This window comes from Leptonychotes weddellii, chromosome 7 (assembly GCF_054177405.1).
Source record: "Leptonychotes weddellii isolate Sample4059 chromosome 7, ASM5417740v2, whole genome shotgun sequence".
Lineage (NCBI taxonomy): Eukaryota > Metazoa > Chordata > Mammalia > Carnivora > Phocidae > Leptonychotes > Leptonychotes weddellii.
Genome location: NC_138375.1, coordinates 95,266,774 through 95,291,652, shown reverse-complemented (window position 1 = coordinate 95,291,652; position 24,879 = coordinate 95,266,774). Strand labels below are relative to the sequence as shown.

The following is a 24,879-nucleotide window of genomic DNA, read 5'->3' as shown; positions in this document are numbered from 1 at the left end:
TATCGTTTTAAGTTTGTAAACTCTTCACAGTATTCTAAAATTCACAGGAACATGAACTTTCAGGTCATGGTAAAAGGACTGTCAGATATATGGCTTCTGGGGATGGAGTTTTTTTCCTAATTAAAAATAATAGGACTCATTGTAAAAAAGAATAGACACACACACACATATATGTATAAAGGAACAAAATCAACCATAACTCCACACTTATAGATGGCCACTAAAAATACTTTGTTCTCTTTTGTATTCATAAACACTCATATATATATTATAAGCAAGTTATATCCTAACTGCTCCATTTATTTTTTCTGTGTTTTGTTTTTTTTTTTTTAACACATTTTTGGAGCATTTCCCATTATGTATACTTTACAAATGTGGTCTTAGTTTCCTATGGCTACTGTAACAAATTATGACAAGCTAAATGGTTTAAAACAACATATATTTATTCTCCTAGAGTTCTAGGGGTCTGAAATCAGTTTCACTGGGCTAAAATCAAGGTGTCTGCAGGGCTGAGCTCCCTCCAGAAACAGTAAGGTAGAAATTGTCTTCTTGACTTTTCCAGCTTCTTTCTAGAGCTGCATTCTGTGCATTCCTTTCATTCCTTCCTCCATCTTCAAAGTCAGCAGGGTCGCATCTTGCTTGTGTCACAATGCCTTCTTCTGTAGTCAGATGTCCCTCTGCTTCCCTCTTACAAAGACACATTATATTTAGGGCCCACCCTCATAATATAGGAAAATCTCTCCCTCTCAAGACCCTTAATTTAATCACATCTTCAAAATTCCTCTTGACCTACTAGGTTACATGTTAACAGGCTCCAGGGATTAGAACTTGGATATCATTGGAATCTATTATTCTTGTCTTTATTGGTTTTATAGTATTTTATTTTATGGCTATTTCAGTATTTATTAGCATTTGCCCTAATAAAGTTAAATTTATTAACATTATTAACATGTTGTACCTTTGGTTTTTGTCACCCATATTGTGCAATTATAAGGAATTCTGAGATTAATTTCCATATGCATAAATGTTTGTGTATATAGTTGGTTATATTTGTGTAAGTTTCAGGATGTCAGTTCATAGTTAAAATATATATTTGTATGTGTATATTATATGTATACGTATGTAGCAGACATGTACATTTATGTGTGTGTGTCTGTGTATGGGTGATGTATGTGTTGGGGTGTGTGTGTGTGTGTGTGTGTGTTTCATTCTCCAGATAGCTTTCCAGATAGTTGGTAGAGAGAACTTACGTCCTTGTGCTCTCACCAGCATTGATGGTATCTTTTTTTTCATCTTTGCCACTTAAATGGGTAAAAATATTTAATTGATGCTTTGATTGCATATCTATGAAAATAGATGGAACACTTTTCATTCTAAACATTGTATTTGTTCTATGAATTAATATTTCTTTTAAAATCTTGGTTGGTTGGTTTGCTGGTAATGAAAATGACATAACTTACTAGATATAGATACTAAGGCTAGCTTGAGAACTCCTTGGCTAAAATATTTCGTGTCTTCCCTAAAATAATAGCCTCTGATTTGTGGAATACTGTGAATCAGCTTGAACAATGGAATAAAATTCTGACTGTTAGCAGAAGCACATGGTTTCTACCTCGGTCTGTATATGCTCCCTATGTGGTACTTTGATGGAAACTCTTATCTCTTATTTTAGTGGGATAATTTCCCATGACTTTAGATATCTGACCTGAAAAAATATTCAAGAAAAGAAGAACTGATAAATTAACTTGAATCTTACATTACAGAAAGGTCTTAGTGTCAGCTACTAAAGGGCTAAATATAACTACCCTGACCCACTTAAACCAAATTGACACTTGTGATAATTGCACTGTAATTCATGCTCAGGAACCGGATGAGAAATGATGAACCTTAGACCCAAGCTTCTGGATCAAGAAACTCCATGTCCTTGAAGTTAATTCCAGATTGGGAGATTAATACAATGATTACTAACTGGGGGTCACTGTTACAGTCAAAAAGCATTTAGTGCTTCATATAAACTAATTATATATATGTATATGTATACATACATAAAACTATATATGCATGGTCTCTATTTTCTGAGATTTTGAAATCTGAGACAATAGACCTGCCTAATAGGTACAGCAATGGAGTCATGAAATTCAGGAGGAATAGATCCAAAAAAGCTTTTTAAAACATGTACAAACTGAGTCTTCAAAATATCAGGATTCTATACCTGACTTTGCTATCAAGTATCATTTTAACCCTGAGCAAATCTTTTTTCCTTTTCTCTCTTCTCTCAACATTCATCCAAATGGTTGTATTGAGGATTTAAAGATGAAGGGGATAGAGCCCTTCCCTCAAGGAGCTCTTATTCCAATGAGGATTGATCTGCAAACAAACAGATTTTGATTTTGATACAGTGGGAGAACCTTTTCTCTGCAGAAGTTCTCAGGAGGAGAGGCCAGCAGAGGGATACTCAACCTGGTGGGGATAGGGAACCTCAAAGGAAGGCTGCCTAGAACAAGTGGCCAGAAGTTCGGTCTTAAAGTAAGATAGGAGTTAGCCTTCCTCTTTGTGAGATGAGGGGTCTGATCTCCAAGCCTTGTTCTCTGCTCCCAAATTGGATTGCTTAGCTCTGTTACAGGCCACTACTCTGTGTCACTTATTGGTGGACCTTCCAGACAGCTGGTTTAGAATGGAGTGACACACTCATCTCTGGTTCCCTCTCTGTCATCTCCTGTAGGATGACCCTTGCAGCTGCCCTGTAAGGGTGATGTACCTTTTCTGTCCACTTCCTCTTGCAGAGGGTAGAGGCATAGAGCTCTGTCAGCCTAACCGTGCGGCTTCTCTTGCTGGTGAGCCAGAGGATAGAGTGCTAGGGTGATGTGCTTGCAAGCAGTGATCATGAAACCCAACCCGGTCCTGTATAGTGGGCTTTCATCACACATGTTCTACTCTACTTCTCTATCCTACCCATCAAGGAGTCACCAGTGTGGGAGATAAGTATTTCATTGTCTGTATTCATCTGTTCTCTCCTCTTGGATTTTTGAAAGTTATTGGTTATTTGCTACATTTCCTGAGCCGATGATTCTCCTAGAATCCAAGGAGTACCTGAGGAAAATGTTATGTTCTCTTCCCATTCTAGCCAGTCTTTAGCCTGTCCTTTGCTCTCTCGGACCTTATCCTTCAGCCAGCCCTTGGGGATTATGCAGTTTTCTGCTCAGCCTGTCAAGAAATATAAATCAGTTTTATTGTGTTAGCTTTATCTCCTCACTCTATAAATGTGAATCTACCATGTGATAGTGTTTAAATTTTTTTTTCATATTCCAAGGATGATATAACCTTACTTATTATCCATCTCTTGGTATCAGGCATTCACATCTATCCTTACACGATAATTTTCATTTATCTCTTTTATCTTCTTTCATAGTTTGGTAATGTGAGCAAAAAAAAAAAATTGTTTAATAACACTAGTAGAGTTTTCTTTCAACCTACACCACTTTGATGCAACTTTCTTCACATATCTAGCTCCACCTTTAAGCTTTATTTCTTAATATGTGCAGTGATTACAAGGATGGCTTATTCAGGATGGGCAATTTGCTGCTCACACTTCTACCTTTCAGTTCGCAAGGCAGGATTAAGAAGGTGACCAAAATAGACCTGTAGGTATGGACAATATTAGGGAAGTAGTCACTTCTAGGTGCTCTAAAAATGGGGTTGGATAGAGATCCACGTTAGTTTATGGCACAATCCCCAGGGGAGGCCAAGATCAGGTAGAATACATTTGGAAACTTGGTATCAACACCACTTTTCATAGTGTCTTCTCATTGGAATTGGCCTTGTGGCCAGAGTGTCGGTGCAGGGAGCTGACAGATTCCCGGGCTATACACCTGCGTTAGAGAGCTTAGTCTCCCACAGTGTTTAAGTTCAAGGAAGTCTCCAGGGATATTATCTGCAACACTGTTCTGTGTAGGGTGGGAGAAAACCCTAATGAGTGGGCATGGGGCCGAGGGTGGGAAGTGGATGGGAGAATTCAAGTCAGTGAAAAGAACATGGAATTCTTTGTATTTAAGAGGGGGGTAAACACTGAAGAATTTGACCCGTTCTTAAGTACTTATTTCATTCTAAGCCAACATTTCAGTAGTGTGACAAGCTCATTTTTCATTGCCATTTACCTTTCTTATAAAAACAATGGCTCATAATATCATCTGATTAAACGACTGAGCATTTTGGATCACAAGCTTTTCCATTACTGTGTAGGCTGTTATTGTGCAATAAGTAGAAAATCTTGCTGAATATATGTATATTGACTTAGACCAGCTATAGTCTTAAGAATTTCCAATAATCTCAATTTCCTCTTAATTCTGTAGCCAGTTTCACTGTACTTGCAACTAAACTATAGTTTTAGCCCATATAATTATTTTGTCTGTAGGAAAATGTCAGTAGTTCTGACAATTTTAATTCCTGTGTTTGCTGACTGCATTATCTTCTGAATCATAGGTTCCCAAATCAAGTCAAACAGGTTAGAAGACAAGTTACACTTGAGCGTCACACCTACTCTTATCTTAAACGAATGTGGGAATGTATCAGCCACTTTCACTGTGTTAAGTAGTTCATTTCTGGCTTCTCATGTACTTTACCTATTTTTATTTTTTCATTTTGGCTATGACCCAAATTTTCCCAAGCCTCCTAAGTGCAAAAAACATGTTTAAGTATCTGTAGTTTTAAAAAAAATATGTTTTTACCCATCCCTTTGAAAATCTGCAGGGTGGATTACCCAGAATGTACAGAGTGGAGATTGTAATGACAACTGCTCACAGGCCAGGATATTTATCATTTAATCAAGAGAAGAAAAAGATGTTTTATGTATTCATTTACCCATTTTAGTTATCATTGTTATGGGTGTTGCCCAATACTAGGAATTTCCTAGAAGAAATAGAATACAGAGTTGGGGGGTACAGTGTCATTAGTTCTTGGAACCATCCAGAACTTGAATTCTGTGCACTGCATCTCCTTCAAGTTCCCTCTACTCAGACACTCTTATAGGACATCCTCTCCTGGCCTTTCAGCCCTTTTCATCTTTGGATCTGAAGACTCTCCCACATAGTAGTTATTTCAGTATTCAAGGACCACTGCCAAGCTCCCGAAATTTTTCTGTACTTTGAACAGTTTCTTCACCATGTAATGTAGATAACACACTTTCATGTCTCCTTTCCCCATCTTGATGGTTCTTCTCTGGGCAGCCTCTAATACGTAATTTTCCCTCTTAAACTCAAATACCTATAACTGAACACAAAAATTATTCCCTGGGCTTACCTTTGGGGATGGAGGTGGTGGGTGGGATCCAAAGAGAGTTCCTCTTAGTTTTGGTGGTGATGTTTCTTAGAGCAATGTTAAGACATGAGGAATGATAGTACTTCTGTTTTCAGTTACAGCGTGTAGATAAAAATTAGTCAATTCTTTAGAACTTAAAAGTATCTTCATGGGATTCGTAAGAAGTTAAGAGTCTCTGAAAAGATCAGTTGACCTGCTAACACTGATAATTTTAGGGCATTTTAAGAAAAACCCAAGTACCTCAAGTATCTCCATTCAAAAAATACTTCCTAACTGCTTATGTAAATCAGGAACTGTCAGATTTTGGAAACAGAGAAATCAATAAAACATGACTACAGCCTTGAGGAACTCAGAGTAATAGGGAAGACAGCAGTAAACAGTTTGTTTACACCTCAGTGTGAGCGGTGTGTCCAGCACCTCAGTGGAGGCACGTTCTTGCCACCATGAAAGTAGAGGGCATGGTGTGGAGTGTCCTCTGCTCTATTCCTATACCTCAGCATTGTATTCTTTTCACTTCTGCGTATTGCTGACATTTATGCTCAGTGTGTTCTAAACACTTCTTATAGGGGCTTATATATGTCATCTCATTTATATATGTTGATCTCTTAAAGGTTGGTCCTATCATGTGCCCCCAAAATGGGGGAAATGGGCAGAGATTAAGTGACTTGTCTTAATTCATAGTAATTGTTGGATCCAGAATTCACACCCAAGCTTTTTGCTCTTAACCAATGCTCTGCGCTACCTTTCTCAGAGGGAGGTTTTATTTAAAGCAGTAGTTCTCAGCCAGGGGTGATTTTGCCCCCTAAGAAACATTTGGCAATATCTGTAGACATTTTTGATTGTCACAACTGGCATCTAGTGGGTAGAGGTCAGGGATGCTGCTAAACATCCTCCAAAGTACAAAAAAAAAAAACCAGTACAAAGCATTACCCAGCCTAACATGTCCAAGGAATGAGGTTGACAAACGGCTTTGGAGCATGGGTAGTACTCTCTTTGTGTCAGCCTTTAAAAATACCCTTTTAAGTCCTTAAAAAGAAAAAAAAGAAGGAGAAGAAATGGCTTAGTATGGAGCAAAACATACTGAACCAAGTTCCTAAGTGTCTGGTGAAGTGTATTTTGTCACTTGTTAAATTGAGAAAATATTGCCGCCTTCGCCTATCTTAGTAGATACCAAGGATCTGAGGAGGCTCAGTGAGAATTTCAGGAGCTAATACGTAAGAAAGCCCTGTAAAATAATTATTATCAGAAATTCCCAGAGTCCTTGGGGTCTAAAATATTTCGGGAATCATAAGAATTAGATAAAGAGGATCCCAAAGTGCACTTCTGTTATTTATCCCCCCCTTTGTCAGCTGACCCCCCTCCCCTTGTCTCTCTCATATTTCTGTAAGCAAGTTTCCAGTATGTAGTAAGTGAACTAAACCATTTTTATGAGTTCTTTTTTTATTAAAATCTTGTAAAATTTAGTATCTCTCACCCTGTTACGCCAGATTTAAGGCAGTTAATTTAAATCCTAATTTTTTTTTCCTTCATAGACTTTCACACAAGCATTGTGTCGGTTTGGGGAGTTATTTGAATACCATGCCTTTCAAGATGAACAACAGTAACATGGATTCAACCTTCCCTTACATTCCTTCAAGTCTGAGCACACGTGGAAGGGAAATAATGGAGCATTTGTTAAATAAACGCCAGGTAGTGTCTTTACAGGTAGTAGCTGACCATTCCCGGGCCGTGTTTGCTGTCCATGAAGCCAAACAGGTGCGCCTGCCCTAATTCAACAAATGGATGTAAACTCATAAATATAGTTGACTGACGTTTTCCGTGAGTGTGGCATCCCCTTGGCGTGCTTTTCCTGCAAACAGCGTCTGGGTAAAGAGTAATTACTCACTTCCTAGGAGTGTTTTCCTGGTGATCCATTCTGCAGTGAATCACAGACCAGCCTTCAGGTGTGCGCCTCGCTCACTTCACCGAGTGCTGGCCGCGGCTGGATTTATTTATTTATTTGGGGGGAATGATCCATCTGGGGCCGCGAGCTGGGGGCGCGGAGTGCGGGGCGCGGGGCGCGGAGTGCGGGGCGCGGGGCGCGGGCGGGGGATGCTGGGGTCCGGGCTGCTCCTGGGGTCCGGGCTGCTCCTGGGCTCGCGCACGGGCCCCGCCGGCCCCCTTTCCCATGAGGCCTCGCTCCCGGGGGAGGGTCTGCGGGTGGGGAGGGGGCCTCCCCCGGCCCAGCCCCTGGCCGCGGAGCCTCACAAAGGTGTCCTGTTCAAGTCCGCCTGTAGGCCAGCTTTCTAAAAGTGCTTGTAAGTTTCCTCCCCCCCCGCCCCTCCCCCCCGAAGGGGGAGAAGAGGCGCTTTTTGTATTTCAGTTCTTTTCCTTGTATGTAGATACCAAAAGGAAACTCGGCACTGGGCATGTTCGGATGTTGAATGGTTTGCTGATAAGCAACAGCCTCCCGGAACCAAAGACTTAAAATAGTCGTCTGCCCCCCGCCCCCCCGCAGGAGCTGCAAATGGTATCTGCCAAACAGATGACAAAGTACCTTGGACTGAATCACACACAGACAGCATTTTGTGCAGAACGCACGGCCCAACTCTTGTAATTACTGTTTATAGCTGCCCAAGGCTGACCAGGAGAGGGCAAACCCAAGAGGAAATAAGTTTCCTGAACCTTGGAGAAATGGCTGTGTGTTAATTAAAGGCTAGGACGGGTACTTTTCAAACGGGCTCCAAGTTGTTCTTGAGATCACAGTTCACAGCACGTTTCCTCTGGAGGGAGCGAGTAGATAATTGGGATTTTTTTTTTTCCTTTTTTTTTTCTTTTGCCGTTTTACCGCCCCCTCCCTGGTTTGGCCTTATGGCCTTGAACCCACAGTGAATTGAAGAGAGAAAGAAATGGATATGTCTGACCCCAATTTTTGGACTGTGCTCTCAAACTTTACTTTGCCTCATTTGAGGAGTGGGAACAGGCTTCGGCGAACACAAAGGTAAAAAAACTGCGGGGATACTTTGCCTGGAGAGGGAATATGTTGGCTTTGGAGGCGGCCAGGACTGCCCAAGCCCCTTAGCAGCTGGGGTTTTGTTTACTGGGCGACAGTTTGGAAAGTTTCTCCCCTGCCAGGGGGGCACTGTTTCAGGTATTCTGTCATCCTTGCGGATTTCCTGCGTAATCCTGCTGGCCTGTGCTTCTCGAGTTGTTCTTTTGAAATGTGGGTGAGAAGGGGATGAGTTGTGAGTAGAGGGGGGAGGAAAAAGGGAGGAGGAGAGATACTTTGTCTAAGTCTGTCTCTGATCTGATCAGATTCATCCGCTTCCTTCACTCAGGCACTGGAGGCTTCTGCTTCCCTTTGTAGAGCCTTTCAGATGTTCCCTTCTATTAAATATTTGACCTTTATAAGATGCAGATGTGCAATGCAAGGATCGCTCCATTTAGCCTGTTTCGTATTGTCTGCTTGAAAGAGACAGGTCTGCATAACTTTGCCATTTTGTTTTTTTACTGGTTTGCTGACATTTATTCCTACTACAGGCTGGCCTTTTCATTTTGTAACATATTTGACAGAATAGGTGGAGGACAAGAGAATTTTAAAATCAGGATGAAGCTGGTGGCAGAAGTGAAAGGCAGTTCAGAGTTAGTTGCTGACACTCAGATTGAGAGAATATGATTTTGGAGGGGAGTGTTTCTCTTCTCTCCCCATTGTGTCCGGCACAGAAAGGTGGCATTATTGTGGTTTCAGAAGGGCGTGCCTTCTGAGTTGCGTAACTCTAGCTTCTTCGTTTTTCTTCGCAACTTGACTTGCACGGGTCCCCATGAATGTGTTTAAGAGCGATGGTGCCCTCACATAAACAGGATGCTGCCTATCAGGTTGGGAGCTTCATAATCTCTGTGCTCCAGTGTGTAAAGAACACAAGAAATGGTGTATTCTCTTTGTTATATCCATAACTTTGTGTAGCGTGAATGCAGATACCTCATACTTTGGAAAACTTAGTAAATTTTCCTTCCGAAATTTCCCATGGTATTTTGTAGATTTCAGAAGCATCCTGACGTGCCGTATTTGTAGGCGCATGTGCAAATATACACCTATAAAACACACACACCTCTGTCTGATCCTGAGTAGACTTTAAAGTCATACTTACCTTTAATACAACCTGAACAGTGTTGGTCCCACAAAACCGTGTTAGAATCTAGATTTAAATTAAGGTTAACTAGGCTTTACTTGTTCTGCTCCATGTGTTCAGAGACCTGACCTTTCGGTGTTGGTCGTTTTTATTCAAGATGTGTCATCCTTGCCCCCCCCACCCCCCCCCAGCAAAATAAATGCAACTAATTAGTTGAAGAGATAATGCTGTCTATGAACAAGACCACAACTTTTGTGGCAGTACATTCTATAACTTCTTACCTTTCGAGTTTGTCAGGGGCCCTTAAATATTTGAGTGGTGTGGTCCTGGCTATGATGCGGTCTCTACTCTCACCTGAAGCCACTCCTCAAAGAGATTGGGCTGTTCTGACATCGCACCTGTGTGTCTGCACCTGAAGAGCGGTTGGAGCCTTTCTTTGCCCCGTCTACCTGTTGATAATATTACTGAGAATTCTCAGGCTAGTCTGACCCTGACTTTCCAGCCCAGGGCATTCCAATCCAGAACACTGCAATTCAGACAGCTCACACTGGCAGAGAGCCCGAGTTCTAAGTTCCTTCTTAAAGAACTGAAGTAACTTAGGCTCTTCCCAGCAAAGTGGGCGAGTGTGGGAGGCCTTTCCCCACTCCCCAAGTCACGGACCCGTTTTTTCAGTTCAGTGAAACAGAAAAGGGGGTGGATTTTCTTCCCTCCCTTCTATTAGTGGAAGTTGTCCCAGCCTGTTTGTGACTGGGGATTTCCAGGATTCTCGGAGTTTGGAGATAGTTTTCCTGAAGATCACCTCTGTGTACATCTACTCATTATCGGTCTCAAAGGACCAGCACTGCTTTATATTTATTATGTAGATTTGGAAACTTGAAGGGCAGGTGTCTTCCTGTCCAGGGCGATATATGTAGCTGTTGCATTCTCTTATTATACAGTGATCAATTCCAGCTCTGTGTCCTTCCCAAGGGCGCGTAGCACATGCTTACAGTGGGACTCTTCCCATTCTGTGACCTCCCTTCACTGCTCTAAATGCTATGTCCTCCTCCAACTGCCACATGAACCCCATTCTGCACCTGACTGATCAGGTTCCCTAAGTCTGTCCTTTCAAAAGGACCTTGCCATCCTCAAGTTGTCTTTTTGCCAGTCTCACTGTGAGTGTACCCAGTGTCCAGGTGAGGACACCTGTCCCTCGCCCTCAAGTGTGTGAGCCCTAGCCCTGGGCATATCTCTCCTGCCCAGACTTAGCTTTTTTTCTGCATACTTGCTGACTTTGTCCAATTGATCATTCATTTTACATGGGGTTTTTTTTTTTTTCCCCTAGCCACTTGTTCTCATTCACGTTGTAATTTAGAGGACTTTATCTTAACCTTTTCTTTAATATCAGCTTCTCGCATCGATCAAAGAGTAAATCCAGCTTTGAGCATGTGAATGAACATCTCAGAGCTTTTTGGGGTGGGGTGTGTGTACCATTTAGACAAAAGAAGGAGAGTTGAAGGGTTTCACACTCTTCCCTCAAGTCTGTATTATGGTAGACATTTTCATCATGGAAGCCTTTTTGGTTGGTTCCATTTGCCTCGCCGATTCAGCATGGTACTGGTTTGTTGCTTTGCTCTGTCACAGGAAAACTTTGAAAGTTTCTTTTCCAGCTGGGCCTGCCTGGGCCTGTAACTTTAAACTCTCTGGGTTCTTAGAGAGAGGATCGTACAGACCTAATCTCAGGCCTAGATTTTTACACAGTATTGAATTGATATTCCTTGTCCTGCATCCCAAAGACAGTTTATTGTCCCCTTCAGGCTTTTTTGTCTTGACTGTGACAGACAACAGGTTGTCTGGATGCGTGTGGACTTTGCTGTCTTGCTGGAAAGCTTACATAGTCCATTGGAAACACTTTACTTTTTTATCATATATTCTTTATTTTATGGGAAATTATCTGTTTTTTAATTTTATGAAAACTTCTATAAATACTCTATAAAGTCTTAAACCTTTCAAAATATCCTTACTTTCTCTTACCTTGATGTCATTTAAAATTGAGTTTAAGTGATACAGTCTTAAAGCTTATACTTCTAGGGAATATTTGCCTGGAAGAAAACCTCATATGTTCTGTCAACAAATTATTAACACATGAAGTCCAACAATGTATGAAAACAGACATCATGACCAGTTTATCCCAGGTATGCAAAGATGGTTCAGCACTAGAAAATCAATCAATGTAATCTGTCACAGAAATAAGCTAAGTAAGGATTATCACATGATCACATTAGTATATGTGGAAAAAGCACTCGAGAGGATTCAGTACTCACTCATGACAAAAACTCTCAGAAAACCAGGCGCAGAGGGGAACTTCATCTACTCGATGGAAAATATCTACGGAAAACCCACAGCTAGCACGTACTTAATACAGTAGTCCCCCCGCCCCCAATCTCTGATTTCACTTTCTGCAGTCCCCGTTATCTGTGCTCAGCCACAGTCCAGAAGCCAATGATAGTGGCCTAAGACTAGGTCCCAGTGCCTACGTCACTCGCCGCACTGCATCTCATCACACACACATTTTGTCATCTTACATCACAAGAGACAGAGGCCATATTCACCTGACTTTTATTATAGTATGTTGTTATAATCTATTTTATTATTAGTTACGGTTGTTAATCTCTTATTGTGCCAAATTTATGAATTACATTTTATCATCGGTATCTATGTATAGGAAAAAACATAGTGTATATCTAGGGCTCAGTACTATTTGCAGTTTTAGGCATCTACTTGGGGTTTTGAAACATATCCTCTGTGAATAAGGGGAACTAGCATAGTGAGAAACTTGGAGTTTTCCTTGCTTAGATCAGGTAGAAGGTAAAAATGTCCCATCTCATCACTTCTCTTTAACAGGAAACAGTTTCTTTTTTTATGTTTGGCTTCGCTTCCCCTGCCCCTACGTTATTTCTGCAAGGTTAACTCAGTACAACCATTCACCTGCTGCTTGGAGGGACAGAAATCCAGGGCTGCTATATGTTACTCCTTAGGTTTATAACATTTTTCCCCCTTTGGATTAAAAACTTTGTGGGGGGAGGGAAGAAGATCCAGCTTCTCTCTCTCTCTCTCTCTTTAAGCTTCTTTTTTTACTTATATCACATATGTAAAGAAAGGACTAACATTGGTCTATAAATATTGCTGCTCAGTTTTGAGGTGCGACTTTAGTGTTGCTAAAGCACAGTTTAGAGATTCTAGAAGATGTTTGGTTTTTAACCTTAATGGTCAGAAATCTCATCCTTTCATTGAGTTTATGTGACAATATCCAAATCTCAGTGACAACTGAATCAAGTGTCATTATCCATGCCAGTGGGCAGCTTGCGACTCAGTCACTTGGAGCAAGTTTCCTAATGTATTTTGCCGAGAACCCACGGGATAAAAGTTGGTTTTGGGGTTTCGTGTGTGTGTGTGTGTGTGTGTGTGTGTGTGTTTTATGTTTCTGAATTCACATTCCTAAGCGGTTGCCCTGAACAGCAGTTACATTTGGGGATCTTAAACTCACCGCTGCAACTGTCAGAATGTATTGGATTTTTATGTATGCTACATCTTCTTTTCAGAAACATCTGTAGTGTTGGGTGAGCTTTTGTTTTTGCTCATGAATATGTGTCTTTAAAAAGTATGGAGAACACACCTGTCTCTTGTCCTGACACGTTGAGTATTATTGAGTTTGTACTCACCCCTTCTGCGGAAAGTCCAGTTAAATCCACATTTATTGAGCATCTGTTGTGTGCCTGAGCATTGTGGCTCAAAGGTGAGTCATAGGATTGCCTTCAGTGCAGTCATGGGAATGAATCATTGCAAACCAGGGCAATAAAGAAGTATTTGTAAGGTACATATAAGCCTTAGGAGTGGTCATTGGGGAAGGGAGACTTTAGTCTCAAGGAGCCAAAAGAGAGACCACATAGAAGAGGCATCACCTCAGGGAGGTTTTAAAGGATAGTTTGGTATTTATCAGACAGAAGGACGGGGCCTTCCCAAAGGGCAAAAGAAATGGTGTGAACAAAGGCATAGTGGCCTTAACAGAGTTCAAGGGACCACACATAACTCAGTATTGCTGGAGCATAAAAAACCAGAAGCATAACTCAGTATTGCTGATGCATAAAGTTTGGAGAGGCAGTGTAATATACCACAATGCTGAAGAGGATTGATCTAAAGCCGGTTCACCTGGGTTTGAATGAGATTGGGGAAGTTTGTTGGACTTCAGTTGCTCCATCTATAAAACAGGGACAAGTAAATTACTTACAGGATTGTTATAGTGAGTAAAATATGTTCATATGTATAAAATGGTTAATGCAACGACTGGCATGTAAAAACCTTGTAAATACTGGGGCATCTGGGTGGCTCAGTCAGTTGGGCGTCTGCCTTCAGCTCGGGTTGTGATCCCAGGGTCCTGGGATCGAGTCCCGCATCGGGCTCCTTGCTCAGTGAGGAGCCTGCTTCTCCTCCTCCTTGCCTGTGTTCTCTGTTGCTGTCTCTCTCTTTCAAATAAATAAATAAAATCTTAAAAAAAAAAACAAAACAACCCTGTAAATCCTAAGTATTCACGTTGTTTCTATCATTACAACAAGGGGATGAGTATTGGGTGATGAGGCTAAGGACGAGAGTTGAGGCACTTGATATTTGTGGGTGCTTGCTTGGCCTTTCCCCAAAGGGAGAAGGCATGTCTGGCAGCGCTGGGGAGTTTAGGTCTGGAAGGGAAGGGTGAGACCTGGAAACCAATTAATAAGTTATTGCAGTAGCCTGTCTAAAGGGTTTTGCAGATCTGACCAAGGAATATGGTGAGATTGTGGCTTTGAGAGACACTGAGGATATAAAGTTGATCAAAGTTGATGAGCCACTGGCTCTGAGAGACAAGGAAACAGTCCACAGTGGCCCTGGGGATTTTGACCTGGGGGACCAGGGAGATGAATGAACTACCTGTACATGCAAGAGTGGGGGAAGGGAAGACAAAAGAACTTGTACTCATTCCTTTGATCCCCAGAAGCCTAGTTAATCTACGTTTATTGAGCATCTAATGTATACTGAATACCATGGAGCATTCATTCCTTCACTCAGCCAAGATTCACAGCACCAATATCCTGTGCTGTGCAAGGGCTATAATGGTGAATAAGACAGAGTGTTTGGGCCTTGCAAATAAGCATCTAAATAAGTCAGTTGCCCAATGGTGGTCAGTGTTCCAAAGGCTATAAGCAGGTGTAGAGAAGAGAGTCACAATGTGAGGGGCTACTTTAGATAATGTGGTGAGGGAGTCTCATTGAACAGGAGACCTAAAAGATGGGAAAGAGCCATCCGTGGGGAGTATCTGGGGTAGGCATCTGGGAAGGGCAAGGGCTCTGAGGCAGGAAGGAAAGAGCCCCCAGGCAGGAAGTTTTGGATGTGAGGGTTCAGGGCACCAGGGAGGCTGGACCAGAAATAATAAGCTTGAGAGTCATCATTAGGACCATCTGAGAAATATGTTAGATAAATCTGTGGGAGAACTAAGGATGCCCCATTTAAGGAGTGGGCTGAGATGCAGGCAGGCACAGGGAAGGAGGCCTGGAGGAGAGTCTGGTAAAAAGGAAGCCACACAGTGTACTCAGAGAGATCCCAAGAGGAGGCCGGGCAGCGCTGTCACTCCACAGGGACACAGAAGGACAACAGGGAAGGCAGGGATGCCCTCAGCATGAACACCAGCCGTGGTGATGGGGTAGTGGGGGTGGGGGCGCGGCCGAGGAGCCGGGCGACAGTCGCCAAGTGAGGAATGGCAGACCATGGGTGGTAACCACCCTCTGTGGGTAGCTGACTATCGTGGTGACACATCACTGTGTCCTGGCTCCTGCACACTCACAGCTGGCCCATCGGCTCTCCTCCCTGAAGCATATCCCATTACTCACTGTTGCTCACTTTACTGTCTGCTTCATCGCCCAAACGGGCAATGACAGTTTCCTTTTCACCACCTCGCTGGAAGCTCAGGCTCTGTCCACTGCCTTCTGACTGTCTCCTTCCTAAGTGCTCTGGCTTCAGATCCCTCGCTCTGAGTGCCTCTGGCTATCCCCTCCACCACCACAACCCTCCGCCCACCAGCACTTTGGCTCCGGAGCTTGAGCTCTGCCTCTCCCCGCAGCCGGTTCCACAGGAGGCTGAAACGTAGTTCACTGGCTGGCCTCCTCGCAGGCTCTCCACGCCTGACCTGCAGGCTCGGCCCCTCCCCGAGTCTCTGTACCCATTTCCTCCCACTCCATGCTCTGCCCAGGCCTGTTTCCTAACTGCTTCCTTTCATCCCTCTCCTTTCTTCAAGCTCCAGACTGTGTTTTCTGCAGGCGGGACAGGCCTGCCTGTCACTGCAGGACTCACCCTTCAGTCCGCCTCTCATGATTAGCTCCAGCATTGGTGCTTGTCCGTGAAACCCTCACTCATGGGTCCTCCTCTCCTAGCCTAGTAGGAGGTACTCTGAGGGAAGAGGAGAAAGCTGAGAGCCCAGCCAGGAGCTCCCAGCAGCTCTCTGAGCGCCGTCTGGGCAGAGCCTGGATGCCCCAGACCAAAGCAGCATGTTCTTACAGACTCCTTGCGTATCCTGTACCCTGTTAAAGCTTACCAGGTACAAAGGACATGAGTAGGAATACACATGTGGTGATAATGTCATTTTTATTCTCTAGTGTGAAGCTTTCCGTAGGAGATTACCGATTGTTTTGCCCCTTTGAATAGGTAGGTCTCCTGACGGTTAAGAGGGAGGGAGAAAGAGAGAAGGAAAGAAATGAGAAGGGAGTGTGTGTGAGAGAGAGTGCAAAAGGTGGATTTTAGAAGAAGTTCTTTAAAAATAAACCGTTAGACTATGGAGCCTGCTCCATGGGCAGGCGTGGGCTATCCATTACTAGAACTTGTCAACACTGGAAGGAGTGTGTGTATGTGTGTCACTAAGTTCACAGAGACAGGGTAGAACATTATATGCTTTATGGCTTTTCTTGCTTCTCTTTACACATAGGTCCTGTTATCAGAAGCCCAGGTAGTATCTTTAAACAAGAGGATCATAAGCCTCAAGATAGAGGCCATCTGCCTTTTGGGCTGAAAACTGACAGATGTTGGGGTTAAGTAATCACTCGAGTCCCTGTGTGGAAATGGATCATAGAGGAGAAAACTGGGAATGGGACTCCTGAATAATTTGGGAGACGACTCCTTGTATTGGCTGAAATGGAAATAGGCTGGTTTCTCAGAGAGATTAAGACTGGAAGCCCCTCACCCCCCCCCACTCCCATACACACCCATTTCTTGTGTGAGTGAGCATGCATAAGCTATTTTAATCTGAGCTGCCTTTACTGCATGTAACCTAGTCATTTGGGAGTGACGTCATGGTAACTGAGTAATCCCTTTGAAAGTTAAGTGGTAGAGCCAAGATATTAAAATGGTCCTAGGGCTACCTGGATGAAAGTGGGAGCAGGGTGTGTATAAATCCATTTATTAGAGGCACAATCTCTATCAGTGGAAGTCTTGACTCTGAAGTAGCAAATTTGGTTTTTGTGGTATGTGGGACATTGTGTAACTAGAAAGATCTCTAAATAGAAATTCCCATGGTTGTTAACACTTGTAGTTCTGGTTCTTTATTTTCTTTTCCTCTATCTTGGTAATTAGGAAAGTTCCCTTGTGAACTTGGTTGTGAATTCTGAAAGTGTTGACCTTAAACCTTATTAATAGAATGAGAGGATCTGCAGGAGGTTTAGCCACACTAATCGCCATTGGACATGCTTATTAGAGAAGGAGTATACCAGTATCAGCCTGAAACATCATACTATTCTGTTGTTTCGTTTTGTTTTTTTTAAAGGCCTGAGCAGAGAACTTAGGCTTTGATCAGCATTTGAAGGTGAAACAGACTGGTAAGGAGAATGGGCAGTCATTGCTTGGGTTGTTACAGAACCCTGGGACTTTGTACATTCCACTGACTTTGTGATCTTAGATTTATCCATGGCTCAGATTGTGTTCCAGTCTGGGATCTCTTAGGAAACTGTAATTGCAGGCAAACATACAGGCAAAATCCAGATCTTGGCATGTGGTCACCCAGCGGCCATTTATGTTCTGAAGTTCTCAAGTGAGCTTTTGCTCTTCCAAGGTAAGAACCAGCTCCATGTCCCTGGAAACTTTATAACATGACATGGCAGTTCAAATTCCAGATCTCTTTGGGAGATAATGTATTAGTTCGCCAGTGAATCACCTGGGCGGGAGGAATGAGGAGCTGATGACACTTGCTGAGAGCTCCTAGGGTCATAGAATCAGAGAGGGAAGAAAACTGATGGATTCACCAGGCTCATTTTGCCTGATGAGTATTTGCTGAAGCTGTTTTTGCTATGCTTTATTATAATTTTAAACATCACAGTGCATGTTGATGTCTCAGGACCCTGACTTTGACCTTACTGCATTTCTCTCTTGAGTCACTTAGAATATTGTCTAGCCACTGCCAGAATTCTTAGCTACTAAATTAGAAGAAAATCACTGAACCTATAGCTTGCATAAAAAATCACCTGTATCCCTTTAACATTCATACCTTTTAAAATACTATATGATGGGGATCCTTAAATTGGAAATCATAATTATTAAATGTTTTACTTTTACAGATATATGGAGGGGTTAAGAGAAAACAGTGTATTTGTCATGGGAAAATCTGCCTGCTGAATAAAGCACTCTAGGAAATATGGTAAATGAAACCTTTGTTACTGTAAAACAATAGCCATTAAGTGACTATTATGTAATGTTATTTCTTATGTCTGATTTGGAATGACTTGTTGATCTTGAAACTTGAGATAAAATTCCTGTAAAAATACTACTTTCATTTGGCTAATCTCAAGACTTTGGATACAAAATCAAAGACTTTTCCAAGTGGATTACCTTGGTCAGACATTGAGCCCTAGAGATATTGAAGCCATGTCGGATAGATTTTTTTTTCCATGTAAGGATTAATTTTATCCACTTGGTATTCTCCATTTGAGTACCCATCCAAATAAATACAAATGATTTGCTAATCCAAAAAATGGTTCATTGTACAATTAACCTACGCTTGCTCAACCACTCCAAAGGGCACACAGGTGGCAAAAACAGCTGATAGGCACTCTCACCTAACTTGGCAGGTTGAATGGTTGATGATGCATTTGCATTTTCCATAAATGATGGATTTTTAAGCAAAGGAAGTTTTTAATCTTAGATCTCAAATGGCCATAGCGGCTAATAGTGGAACAGGGAGAGTGTGGGATAGTTCAGGGGTGTGTTAGGTCATAGTTCTTTTTAGGGATTCTGCAAAATGAGCTTCTGTGCTTACAAATCATAATTTCCTGTGTGTTTTAGGATTTGATATTTGGGGTTAGATGTTTGGACTCAGAGAGTTAGTAAGGGATAAAACTTGCCATATTTTTACTATGTGACCTATAAAATTTATATGTAGTACTCTTTGTCAGTAGTTGTTTTCTCTGTAGTCAATTTCAGATGAGTTAGCCTTCCAAATCTAGGATTTTTAAGGTGAGAAATTAATAGTGGTTTGTATAAGCCTTCTTAACATAAGAATCCAGGCTCAAGAGTTCCACTCTCTTCAGTCCAGTTCTTAGAGCTTGGTGGTTTTGATGCCATTTTACCGGCAACATCATTGCCCAGATGCCTTCTAGGTAGGTGGACCAGTTTTTTTGAAATTGTGATTGATGACATATCATTTGTTGGCTTCTTAAAAGAAATTCTTTAAATAATAGAAGTTGTGGTTTGTCTTACCTTATGAGAATGAACCTTAAAATTAGTCTACCTTCTAGGGTGATTTGGGAGTCAAAAGGTACAGATAATTGAGCTGTTTAGCTATTAATATGATGCAACATTTTGATGCCATTCCTAGGAAACACATTCCATGAAATGGGTCCCGGGTTTAAAAATCCATGAGGGAAAGGGTTCTGACTCCTGGCACTAACAGACATATTCAGAAATGTTGTATTCAAGCCAGAGTAAATATATATGCCCTTTACACTTTCTTTCAGTTAGCAGAAGTCACCTCTAAACACTTATTTTGGCATTAAGGAAGCTCGTCATGACCTATTGTTCCAGAAAGATTATAGTTCTCATTTTAAGCCAGTTTTCTAGTTCCCGTGTGAGTGGCGTGCCCAGCCCAGAGCCGAAGAAACAAGCTTGGCTTTTCAGACCTTCCATTCTTTTAGGTGTGTCCTGCAGGCAGTGGCTTGTAGCTGTTTCTTCAGCCACTTAACAGGTTTGATTTCAAATCTATTTAATAAGAAACTAACATGTTTGGAGGGGATTCATGGCCCAACATTTATGGACTTTGTTGGGAAGTTCCAGGTGTGTATATATCTTGAACTCTATGTTAAGGCATATTAGACTAAAATGATGTCGGTTTTATTTTGCTTGTTTTGTTTTTGCCTTCTAGTCATAGACTGAGTTCCTTAGGATGTCTTGGGGATTGGATTGGGACGGGACAGCCCCTGGTACTCGAGGCCATGCAGCTCCTCTGTCAGTTTCTTTTCTTTGGTTACCTTGGCAGCACTAGAGAGGAGTGAAATGATTATAAACTGGACCTAAAGATAGAGCAACCAGAGGCTCAGAACTGGGGCATTAACCTCTGAAGCGTGGGACGTTGTTTTTATTTAAAAATACTTGGAGGGGTTATTAATGAGTTACACATTTCTGTGTGATCCTTTTCCTGCTTTGTGGCTTGCGGATAGCCTGAATCACCTTCTGAATCCTGATAACCTAATAACCTAGTTTGACGACATTTGACTTCTGTGCACAGGGTCTGGGGGTTCATCGCATTGCCTCATTTACTTATTTATTTACCAAATATTTATTGAGTAGCTTTTATGTGATCAGGGCTGTGGTTATCACCTGGGAAGCAAAGATGTGTACGGCATGGTCTTTTTCTTCTAGTGGGGTTAGAAAGCAGTATAGCCAGGTTAATTACAATAACGTGTGAGAACGGTAGGAGATAGACCAACATCAGCAAAGGAAGAGGGAGAGGCAGAATATCTGTTGAGGCAGTTTGGTATATGTTGTCTCATTTAATCCAATCTATAAGATCTATTATACAGATGAGACAATTGAGGCTTAAAGAGATTAATTAACCGTACCCAAATCTCAACGGTACTAAGAGGTAAATCTGGATAGAAACTTAACTGTACTATCCTGTCTCCAAGAGACATAGAGCTCTCACAATATTCTAATTATTGAAAATGATACTTGTAAGATTTTAGGTTTTATAGTGCAGAAGCTTCCTGGCAATTTGAGGATATGTGTGGAATACAGAGCCCTGATAATTTTGATCTTTGCTATTAAAATGCCACCTGCTGTCTGTGCGAAGAGAGTGAAAAACAGAAGTAGGTTTTACTTTGTTTTAAAATGCCACCTGCTGATTCTCTCCCATTAATGGAAATTGTATATGTATTCTCCTGTAATTTCCCCATCTTAAAGTATCAGAGTTTATAATGGTATTTGAGTGGGCGTGTACTTTTAAAATTGAGGTTTTACTTATGATATAGCTCTGAACAGCTTCTGTCTTACAGGCCTTTTGAACGAATAACATTTCTCTGCACCCATGCTTACTTTTCTGAGATTTCACTCTATATATTATAAAATCCTGTCCATTCACATGAATGTATATTTTATGGGGACACATCTCAGAATCACTGATCTTGTAATAGTGCATATAGTTCATTACATAGAAGGACAAAAGTTCTTGCATCTTATATGCAAGTACAGTATGAATGCAAAAAAAAAAAGATCTGTTGGGATTTTAGAGATGAATTGCCTACAGGCTTCTTCATTTTTTAAAAACATAACAATTCTTTTTGAATATGCTAATGCTAACTACCTTTTTTAAAAAAGGAGATGAGTTGGTAGCATTCACATAAATACATCTTTTCCTTGGGAGAGCCATTGTGTTTAAAGAACTAAAAAGTATCTGCTTTGTTATGCATACCACAATTGTAAAAGAATAAAGTGTAAGTAAACCGTAACACGCAAAAGGCACAAATACTGTATCCAGAATTCTCTAAACCACAGAATCCTCCACTGGCCATCTCTTGGCTCTCAGTGGTAATTTGAGCTGTTTTTGAGGAATGGCTGCCCTTCCCTGAAGATAGAATGGAAGAAGTCTTCCCTTCAGGTGCTTTTTCAAATGTTCCAGATGCTCTTCTTCATGGCCACTAACCCAGGCCCAAGCCTTCTTCAGATTCCTCCTGACACAAGGTTTACCAGTTGTATTTACTTGCTCTAGAAAAATCAATTCCAGGGAGATAGGTGTGTTTTGTTTTGTTTTAATAAGGTTTATTGAGATAGAATTTACAGATAGTAAAATCGTTCCTTTTAGGTTTGCAGCTCCATGAATTCTGACAAATACAGTCATGTAACTACCACCATGATTTCCATCCCCTCAAAAAGTTTTAGGTGTTTTTTAATTGTTTGACAATGCTAATATAGGATTAGAGTAAGATGTTTTGTTTTCCTGTCCCCATCCTCCCCTTTTTAAAAAATTAGTTTCCATATGTTATTAAGACTGCACTTGTTTTTTCCCCTAATGTCCTTCTTCTGTGCCAGGATCCCAGCCAGGATACCATGTTACATTGTGTAATCCTTTTTAGAAATCATTTTCATGAGGAAGATGATTAACACATAGTTTGATTACTTGGTTGGTAATATCTAGGAGGTACCAGGAAAATGCACCACAAGATACTTGAAAGAAAAGCATAAACTACCTCAATCATGTGGTGCATTATTAATATACAAAAGCCCCGGGCGCCTGGGTGGCTCAGATGGTTAAGCGTCTGCCTTCGGCTCAGGTCATGATCCCAGGGTCCTGGGATCGAGTCCCACATCGGGCTCCCGGCTCAGCGGGGAGCCTGCTTCTCCCTCTGACCCTCTCCCCTCTCATGCTGTTTCTCTCTCGCTCGCTCTCTAAAAAATAAATAAAATCTTTAAAAATATATATATATACAAAAGCCCCTTTGAGCCAACATAGGTGAACAAGTTGTGAGAAACCAGATTAACTATTTCCTGCTAGTCAGACTTGTTTGAAATAACCCAGTGTTGTTTAGTGAGGGCCATGAGGTGGAAGATTTGGAAGGTATGTAGTTAATGACATAGATTATGGTCGTGGGAAAATAAACCCAGAGATCCAGAAGGAATCCTGGAGTTTTTCAATGCGAGTGAAGACAGAACAAAACATACATTTTATAAAAGGTAAATTCAAGATCTTTGAATTGCTTTGTAAAATGATTTATCATATCTTACCAGTATTTTTATTATATTTTAATTTCCATGGAATGTATATAGCTTTTAAAAAAAAATTTAAACGCAATGGATGCTGAAGACAGAATGGAGAAAATTGAAACAACTATGAAATAAAAAAAAACTCCCCAAATTCTGCTACTCACACATGACCACTATTAAAATTGTGGGGTTATCCTTCCGAGATTTTTTTTCTGAGTGCATGTGTGTGCACATGTGTATATACATACCACAAAACTCACAGTTTATATCACCTGTCTTATGAGCTGATTTTTTTCCCTTAAAGAGATTGTTTTAGGATGCCTGGGTCTCTCAGTCAGTTAAGCATCTGCCTTCGACTCAGGTCATGATCCCAGGGTCCTGGGATCGAGTCCCACATCGGGCTCCATACTCAGTGGAGAGCCTGCTTCTCCCTCTGCCTGCCGCTCCCCCTGCTTGTGAACACTCGCTCACTCACTCTCTCTCTCTGACAAAAAAATTAAAAAAAAAATATTCTTTTAAATACCCAGCTTTACAATAGTATAATTTCCAGAAAATTTGAAAAATACTTCTAACCTACAAGAAGGTGTGTGGGCGTTATCTATGAAGTTGTGTGGAAGCATTTAAAACCACGTGCTGAAAGCCCCTGAGCTAATGTACAGCCTTCCCTTACGTGGGCGTGGGCGTGGGCGTGGCCGGCTCCCTGGTTTGCAGTGTGAGGGCCCGGCCCCTGACACGGTGATGTCACCTTGGATGGTCTCACTTTTTAGGTGTTGTTTTTCTCTACTTGTATTCAGATCTCTCTTGAAATGTTCCCTTTAAAAATACTAATGTTAACTCAGAAAGATTCCAATTACCATCTCCCCACAGGCTTAAATGTTAAACCTCAAGTTCTAAACTTTATCCCTTATGTATGTGAGCAGGCTTGCCAGATGGCAGGCCAATTAATATATTTTTGCAAGGTGTAGAAATGTTTTTTCTCCATAGGGGAACAATGAATCCATCTGCTCCACATCTTCCTTTCCCCTCTGTCCTTTGGGGAAAATCATCATTTAATTTTCAGAAGTAATTGTGCAACTCTCTAAGTGATACTTTCTGCATTTTAATGGAGATAGTTTTAATAATTGAAACTTTTTCTTACTCTAAGGATTTAAAGAACCCTATGTCATGGATTAAAGTATGTGGACATCTAAGTTGCATCCAGGTTATTATTTTCTTTTTGATTGTTGGACATACAGAATTGTGTTTGAAAAATTCATTCAGCGAAGGCTTAACTTGGAAAAGACTTTCAGAAACATGTAATAAAACCCCTTTACTATAAGATGAGGAAACTATTATTTAGGTGTCAGACTTTCAAGCTGTTCAGCAACTTAGAACCTGAATGGTCTCGAATCCTGGTCTTCAGGTTCCAAATGAGGACAACTGTGGTGACAATAGAATCTTGGATTTCTCAGGAGGAATAAAAAGAGCAAGAACCTTGAATAAGATTCACATAGAAGCAACCACACCCTCATTTTCATCGCCTCCTCTCCCCCGAGTTCCAGGCACTGAACTGGACACATCACCCTTAGAGTTTCTTTACATACGCAAGTGGCTTTTCAGATTAGCAGGTGATGATGATTAACTGTTCAGTGTATTGTGTTGCCTCCAACTCTGTAGAAGTTCCGAAAGGACAAACCCCACATCCTTTTTTTAAGGACTTTTGTAGTGTGCTGTCTGGACCTGAAATGGATGAATTAGGGAATATATGAGTATCAATGGGATTGTTTTAGAGAGTATCCTCTCTGGAAGTGTTACAGTTCTAGGAGAGTGACCTCATTGTAGCTTTGCAATAATCTGACACATTATAATACAGAATTTGTTTCCTTTTTCCTTCTCGTATGAAGGATTTCAGTACTGAATATTCCAGAAGCTTCTTTTGGGAGGAGTGTTTCAATTATATCCCTATATATATCCCTGTCCTCCGTATTTTGTCATAGGTGGGCATAGATTGGTTAATGTTAAGTGAGAGGAAGGATTTTGACTTGTCATTTTTTTTTCTTTCATTCAACATGAACTTCTTTATCTGTTTTCAACCTAAGAGAACCTTTGCAAATAGAAAGAGTTCAGACTTAGGCTTTAGACGTACCTTGGTCGGAATCCAGACTCTTGAACACACTAGACATGTGACCTGCTTTCCTCATCCTTAACTAGGAAAAATAACCAGCACACATTTTGTGCC

The 24,879-nt window shown here is 41.3% G+C and overlaps 1 protein-coding gene and 1 long non-coding RNA gene across 14 annotated transcripts in view; one reads left to right on the top strand and one right to left on the bottom strand.

Annotated features, from left to right (window-relative positions):
• MAST4 (microtubule associated serine/threonine kinase family member 4) overlaps nt 1-24,879 on the top strand; it is a 519,579-nt gene that overhangs the window by 348,313 nt on the left and 146,387 nt on the right. The window contains exon 1 of one of the 13 annotated variants that reach the window (XM_006742668.3): nt 7,577-8,293. The exons of 10 other annotated variants lie outside the window; for them this stretch is intronic. In XM_006742668.3, the coding sequence (XP_006742731.2) occupies nt 8,202-8,293 (92 nt within the window). In that variant the 5' untranslated portion in view covers nt 7,577-8,201. Of the gene's footprint in view, nt 1-7,576; nt 8,294-15,626; nt 19,740-24,879 lie in introns of those variants that run through there. 2 more of the 13 variants (XM_031038381.2, XM_081825668.1) reach the window with 2 other exon arrangements.
• On the bottom strand, nt 423-6,392 carry LOC145722695 (uncharacterized). Its single transcript, XR_014147157.1, has 3 exons — nt 5,296-6,392; nt 3,091-3,204; nt 423-687 (listed from the first exon to the last, which is right to left on the bottom strand). It is a non-coding gene; the product is annotated as an uncharacterized LOC145722695 (long non-coding RNA).